At 33.3% G+C, this 7,284-nt stretch overlaps 1 protein-coding gene across 1 annotated transcript; it reads left to right on the top strand.

Annotated features, from left to right (window-relative positions):
- Window positions 1–368: 368 nt before the first annotated feature.
- Window positions 369–7,086, top strand: LOC123885305 (chaperonin CPN60-like 2, mitochondrial). Its single transcript, XM_045934583.1, has 17 exons — window positions 369–639; window positions 836–967; window positions 1,593–1,752; window positions 2,300–2,475; window positions 2,783–2,878; window positions 2,961–3,065; window positions 3,849–3,935; window positions 4,026–4,115; window positions 4,814–4,894; window positions 5,023–5,091; window positions 5,176–5,253; window positions 5,464–5,559; window positions 5,648–5,747; window positions 5,891–5,994; window positions 6,109–6,214; window positions 6,576–6,654; window positions 6,739–7,086. Exons 1-17 carry the CDS (start codon window positions 574–576, stop codon window positions 6,842–6,844), a joined length of 1,731 nt encoding a protein of 576 aa, XP_045790539.1. The 5' UTR covers window positions 369–573; the 3' UTR covers window positions 6,845–7,086.
- Window positions 7,087–7,284: the final 198 nt, after the last annotated feature.

Genomic DNA, 7,284 nt, shown 5'->3' with positions numbered 1-7,284 from the left:
GCTCCATGTGTCATAAGTCGTCATGTGTGCCTCTAACTAGTTATAACTCTGTTTAGGTAGAAATTATCGTGCATTCTAATCCTATACTAAGGCCTTAGATACTGAATTTAATGGTCACATATTGGCCCTAGCATACCGTCATTCGTTCGGGATTACTAGCTTCATTTCCTATGCGATATTCACCAGGTCCTTCGATTTTATTCTAATGTGATCAATATTAAAATAAATATAAAACCGGACAATAAAAGAGTTTGCAATCAGAAAACAATTGAATTTATAACCCGCTACATAACCTGCGAACTGAATCCGCTACTTAAATAGCAAGAGGAATATTTTAGTTATTTTATAGAACGCATGAGAAATAGTAGGGGGCGCGAAAAGAAATACTCTTGGAGATAAGTCCTTTTGAAATTTACTGATGATATGATGGGCCGAACATAGCAAAGAAGAGGAAGTTTCCAGAAAACAAAAAAAAATTTGCTTAAACCCTTTTTTTCACTCTAAAGCCCTATTTTCCACTTCTTCTTCCTTTCTCTAATCTCACATTCCCAATTTCCTGTTTCTGCAACTCCAATGTATCGATTTGCTTCCAAATTAGCTTCATCTATAGCTTCTTCGTCCCCAAAGAACAAGAACCTCGTAAGACAATAATTAATCTTAGTGTTTTGTTCCTATTTTTTTAAGCACTTAATTATTTGTTTGTTTGTTTGTTTTGAACTGTAAAGTGTGAATTTTTATTGAATTTGCATTGTGGGGTGTATCTCAGTTTTGTTTTTGTTTGATTTGATTGTGCAATTATTGTTATTTGAATAAAAATGGTGAATTTTTGGGGCAGGTGTATAATGGGGTATTGTTAAGAAGAAATTATGTGGCGAAAGATATAAACTTTGGAGTTGGGGCTCGTGCTGCTATGCTTCAAGGTGTTTCTGAGGTTGCTGAGGCTGTTAAAGTTACCATGGGACCCAAGGTATTGTCTTGTTTTGTAGTACTTTACTTTTTACTACTCGTTCATTATTACATCTAGTACTTCCTATGAAGTTCCGTGACACGTCGACACCGGTAAATAATATGAGAAAATGGGAGTGATTGAATGTAAGTACATTTGTCGGTGTCTGACAAACAAACACAAGAAGGAAATGGATTCTATGCAGTTGGTGATTTGATGAAGTCAGGTAGTTTGATTAAGATTGGACACAAAAAAGTAAATTTGATTTTTATTTAATAATTGCAATAATTCTGGACTTAAATTAGGACCGTCCGATCTTGATCAGACGGTCACCGACACCTGACTCCGCCTTCAATCTAAATGTGCTACGCCTTCAGACACGCCTTCAATCTAAATGTGCTACATAGGTTACAGCCTTGTTTTGTTGTTGAATCCAATTTTTGTTCTTATTTCTTACACATGCTTGTTGCAAATTGTACCGTATGGGTTGGTCAATGGATGTTAGTATTAGGTTTTAATATGTTCATTTTTGTTTGTAAGAGTTGAAATGTGATTTGGATTAGGAATGTTGAGCCGATAATTTGACAATTTGAAGTGATGGTGGAGAGTAACTTTATTTTCTTGTGTTTTGAATTGATTGAGCTAGGGTCGAAATGTGATAATTGAGAAAAGTAATAGGAGTCCCAGAGTCACGAAGGATGGTGTCACCGTAGCCAAAAGTATCAAATTTAAAGACAAAGCCAAAAATGTTGGTGCTGAATTGATCAAACAGGTGGCCAAGGCTACCAACACTGCTGCAGGAGACGGTGAGTACCTTTCTTTCAAAAACATTACCTCGAAAACATCCTATGAGTGTTTATTGATAATATGATTTTCATTTATAACATAGCACAAGTCCTAGAAGAGGCTTTTTGTAAGCCAAAAACAATAATTTATTTCAATCTCAGGGGAAGTAATACAGACTTGTCTATAAAAGTAGTCATAAACTCATAGTTTTTCAGATTTGTTCTATCAAGTTCAAAAACATGTCTCTGTTCGTCTTCTGTAGAGACCTCGTTAATAATATATTTGCCGTTAAAAAAAAAAGTTCAAACAACACGTTTGCATAAGTGATCATAAGTTATTTCTTAACTATATCAAATATTACTATGACTCTTCGATTGAATTTCTTAAATTATCAAATATTCTAAGTTGTTTGCAAATAATATCTTTTTATATTTTCCAACCCATTGCATGTTCGGCGGAAAACATAGAGATGACCATAGTTCATAAGTTATATTTTATATATATGTAGCACTTTTAAGTTTTAATTCCTTCTGATCTTACAAACCAATTTTTCTTCTCTTCTTTCAGGTACAACTTGTGCAACTGTTTTGACTCAGGCAATACTCATAGAAGGATGCAAATCAATTGCTGCTGGTGTAAATGTTATGGATTTGCGTAATGGAATAAATAAAGCAGTTGATGCTGTACTTAAGGATTTGAAAAGCAGAGCAGTGAGGATAAGTACACCAGAAGAGATAACCCAGGTGCAAGGAATTCTCAAGAAAACTTTAATGTTACTAAATGAATTTTGGCTAAGAAAATTGATTTACAATACAATGCTTGTCTACTTGCCTCCTATAATGAATTTTAGATCTATAGGCATTGAATAATTTTGCCGCTGCCGTCAAACGCTTGCAGTTGATTTACCTGATACATATATAACTCTTTTTATTCGACAAAAATCAGGCCATACTTGTAATTGTCTTCCTAATTGATATGTGTAGCGCTATTCGTTGTACTGTTTTTAAATAGTTTGCTACTGTCTATTCATTGATTTTATATGACTAGTAGGTTGGTACTATATCTGCAAATGGAGAGCGTGATATTGGTGAATTGATAGCAAGAGCAATGGAGAAAGTTGGGAAGGAAGGAGTCATTACTGTTGCGGTAAGAACATTTATCTATTTTGCTGAACTTGTTTTATTGACAAAGTTTTAGTTCTGGTTGCCTAAGATTTTAAAGTTTTCAGGATGGGAACACTCTGGATAATGAGTTGGAAGTTGTAGAAGGAATGAAGTTAAGTAGAGGCTACATATCTCCATATTTTATTACTGATCAGAAGACCCAGAAATGTGTAAGCGTAGACTTACTCTATTGTCACTAACAGATGACAAACATTCTCAAAAAATGCTTTACCATGTCTTTGTAGAATTTATTTACTTTGATAAGCATTTGATGATGATATATTTTGTGGAATTTCTTTCTTCTTATTGCTAGTATGTATTACAAAATCTCCTTTGTCTACAAAATTGATGCCTTTATAAAAGAGACCTTGTTGTTTTTCTTCCTATAATCATGTGATATGATCATTTGTTAAGGATATACTCCCTCCGTCCCAAATTATAAGGGAAAATAAAAAAATCACACTTATTAAGAAAAAGTAAAACATGAGAATTTGAAGTATGTTTTTGTGGGTTTTCCTTGGAATAAGTTGCATAAGAAGATGTAAAAACAATTTTTATTGGTTGTTGTTTATTGAGAAAATGAGAGAGAGAAGAAATTAAATGCAATTTGCATTTAATTTTATGAAAATAAGGAAAAAACATTTTTGAAAATGATTTTTTCTCTTATAATTTGGGACAAAAAAAATGGGCTTTTTTCCCTTATAATTTGGGACGGAGGGAGTAGTGTTTTGACTCATTACATGTTGAAGGCTATTTTCATTTTTCAATGTTAGTTATGATATTTTATTGATATGTGTTCTGATGGTTTTCGATAAGCCATAGAATCAATCAGTCAAATGTAAAAGATTGGTTTATTCAGTTGTATATGATGCATGTCATATAAATAAAAGGCTTCATTCAACTTGTTTAATTTTTATTTGTGATATTATTAAAGGTGATTTTGATTTTGTTAGGAATTGGAGAATCCCTTTATCCTCATCCATGACAAGAAAATTTCAGACATGAATTCGGTATTGAAAGTATTGGAGCTGTCAGTAGTGGTATATAAGCTAACCTCGATTCATTGTGCTTATTTTCATCTACATTTTGAAGATTCTCATTATTTAGTTTTTTATTTTAATTTTATTCAGAACAAAAGACCACTCCTAGTTGTTGCGGAAGATGTTGATAGTGATGCATTGGCTCTGCTCATACTTAACAAGCATCGTGCTGGGCTTAAGGTGATTAATGCGTTCATTTTGGTTATATTTCCTACCTCTTGGTCCTACTTACTTGGTTGCTGGTTTTGTTGTCACCTCTGATAATTTCTGATTATTGTATTAGTAACTCATAATCTATGTACATATAGTTGGTGTTCTTTGTTGATGTTACATGCAACTTGGATTTTGCTTTCTTTTTTATGTTGGATGTTACTCGAGGGTAAGTGGTTAGCAAGTTAGATTAATCACAATATTGTTGAGATAGAAAATGTAATGTCCAATTCAAACAAAATAAAGACAATGATGTCTCTATACTAATATCTCCAAAATGGGGTAGCTTGAACTGTGCATTGTTAGTTTGCAGTCATCACCTTCTTATTTCATATGTGATCATTGGTGTAAAAGTGTTCCAAATTCCAATCGAAATGTGTTGTCATAAAACCTTTAGAAATAACAAGTGAAATATGTTTTCTCTAATAAATGCATAGTGTACCATAGATGGATATTCAGTTGGTATATTTGAAGTGAGTATCTTGCCTCATTTTTTTTCTAGTCAGTGTGTTTGCTAAATTTTAGTTTTATTTATGGATCTGCAAGTTATAAGTAATTCCGTGCTTGCCCTGTATATTTCTGGGCTACTTGGAACTTGATCTATTCTCAAGTTACTTGAATTTGTATATATTTGTTTTCCACCTTATTTCAAGTTTCTTGTATTGTAGGTTTGTGCTATAAAAGCTCCTGGTTTTGGGGATAATAGAAGAGCAAGTCTAGATGATCTTGCAATTCTTACCGGAGGAGAGGTGATTCTCTATCTTTATAATACTAATCAGTTATTGTGTTTGGGCTCCTTTTATGGTTGTATTGGTATTCAACGATGATTCTCTACTACTTATCATGCTGAAAATTATCACAATGAATTTGAAAACAGGTCATCACAGAAGAGCGCGGCATAACTCTTGACAAAGTTCGACCTGAAATGCTTGGCACTGCAAAAAAGGCATGTGGCTTGAACCAACCTAACTATTATTTGGTTACTCTAATCATAAGGTCTTACAGAAATATCTAATTCAATGTGCAACAGATTACTGTCTCCATTGATGACACTATTGTTCTACATGGTGGTGGGGATAAGAAGTTTATTGAAGAGAGATGTTCACAGGTATTTTTTCAATCTTTTCCCCTGGTTTTTTTTTTTTTTTTTTTGGTTTTTGAAAGTACTAAATTTTTAATAGTACTTTATTTTGTTCTTGAATGAAAATATTGCTAGTTCTTAAATTAAACCATTTATAGAAGGCTGTTGATAAAAAGGGTTCAACAATTATAATTTGTGTACTTTTATGATATTTAATGAGAAAATATCATTTTGTAGCTGAGAGAAGCCATGGAGAAGAGTTCTGCAACATTCGATAAAGAAAAGGCACAAGAACGGCTATCAAAACTCTCTGGCGGTGTCGCTGTTTTCAAAGTTTGTCATTCATCCTTAAAACCACTATTTTGTAATGTTCGAGTTATATTCGTGACCTCACATAGAAAATGAATCTAAACATCTGCAGGTTGGTGGGGCTAGTGAGGCAGAAGTTGGCGAAAGAAAAGATAGGGTAACAGATGCTTTAAATGCAACTAGAGCAGCCGTGGAGGAGGGTATTGTTCCAGGTAACTTAGTTTTGCCCTTTCTGATTGGATACCAAATATGCAGAGTTAGTGTGAGACGAGTGTCATGTACTTCATATTCTTGTTCGCAATATTTTGATCACATGCTCATCTATTAAAAGTCGATATGTAATTGTTTTCTTAAGGTGGTGGAGTTGCTCTCTTATACGCTAGCAAAGTCTTGGAGAACCTTGAAACTAAAAATGAGGATGAGAGAAGAGGAGTACAGATTATTCAGAATGCACTCAAGGTTGTGCTGTTGCTGCGCACTACTTTTTTTTGTCACATAAAGACCCTTCTCTATTTTGACTTCTTTTCCTGGAAAATTTTCTTTATTTCTAATAATGCTTACTACTTTTCATAGGCACCAACATATACAATAGCTTCAAATGCTGGTTATGATGGTACTTTAGTTCACAGCAAATTGTTGGAACAAGATAATCTTAATTTGGGTTTTGATGCTGCTAAAGGTTAGTAACCCTTTTACGTATGAGATGCATGGAGTCTATTGTGATTATCATTTGCTGTCGTGTTAATGATATACCTTCAGATTTGAGAATAAAGGGAACGTTTGGATCAGCAAATTTGAGCTTATGGAAGTAAATAAGCTTTTTATGTATTATTCATAAGCTTGTCAAGATAGTTTATGAAAAAACAGCTTATAAAAATACAATTTTCGCTAGTGATTATGCATTAACATAAAAGCTTATTTATATGCATAAGCTATTTTTCATAAGTTCAACAATAAGCTAATCCAAATGGGCCTTAAATATCTAAAAAATTATACTGCAATAAAAAGGTTTGTTTACGATGCTTGTTATGCTAAAACAGGAACCTATGTTGATATGGTGAAAGCCGGAATTATAGACCCTGTTAAAGTTGTTAGAACAGCTTTGGCAGATGCTGCCAGGTAAAATTATATCATCATATCGCAATTTTTCTCGGCATATATCATGTATTATTATATGTTAAACTATTTTTTGCCTTGATGCAGTGTGTCGTTGCTACTGACGACAACCGAGGCATCTATTGTGGAAAGTCCGAATGACAAAAATAAACCTCCCCAAAGAGTGCCAGATATGGATGATTTGGACTACTAACCTGCTTAAGCAAATGATGAAAGCAATTTTTTGCATCAGTTTTCTACTTATTGAGGAGGGTGCTAAAGTATAAACTGAGGGGTCTAAGCCTACCATTCACAATGTTATAGGGAAAGTTCATGTCTCATTCAAGTTATCATCATCAATAGGTTAAGATAAAAACTTGTCCCATTCTTTAGATGTCATTCATCATGTGTACCAAAATTTATGTAACAATTGCAAATCAAAAAAAGGTTTTGAAACTCTTGTTTCTGTTCCTAACACTAATAAATATGTTATAATGAACGGAGTGGAATGAAACAAAATAGTATGGAGTGAGCGGAATGGAATAAAATTATTATTCCATTGTTCGGATATTTTGTAATGGAATAAAACGAAGTTTATATTTCGCGTTTGGAGGGCAAATGGATTATGTTATAACTTGTGTTTGCATTTGATGT

This window comes from Trifolium pratense, linkage group LG5 (genome assembly GCF_020283565.1).
Source record: "Trifolium pratense cultivar HEN17-A07 linkage group LG5, ARS_RC_1.1, whole genome shotgun sequence".
Lineage (NCBI taxonomy): Eukaryota > Viridiplantae > Streptophyta > Magnoliopsida > Fabales > Fabaceae > Trifolium > Trifolium pratense.
This window is presented reverse-complemented; position numbering and strand designations above follow the sequence as displayed.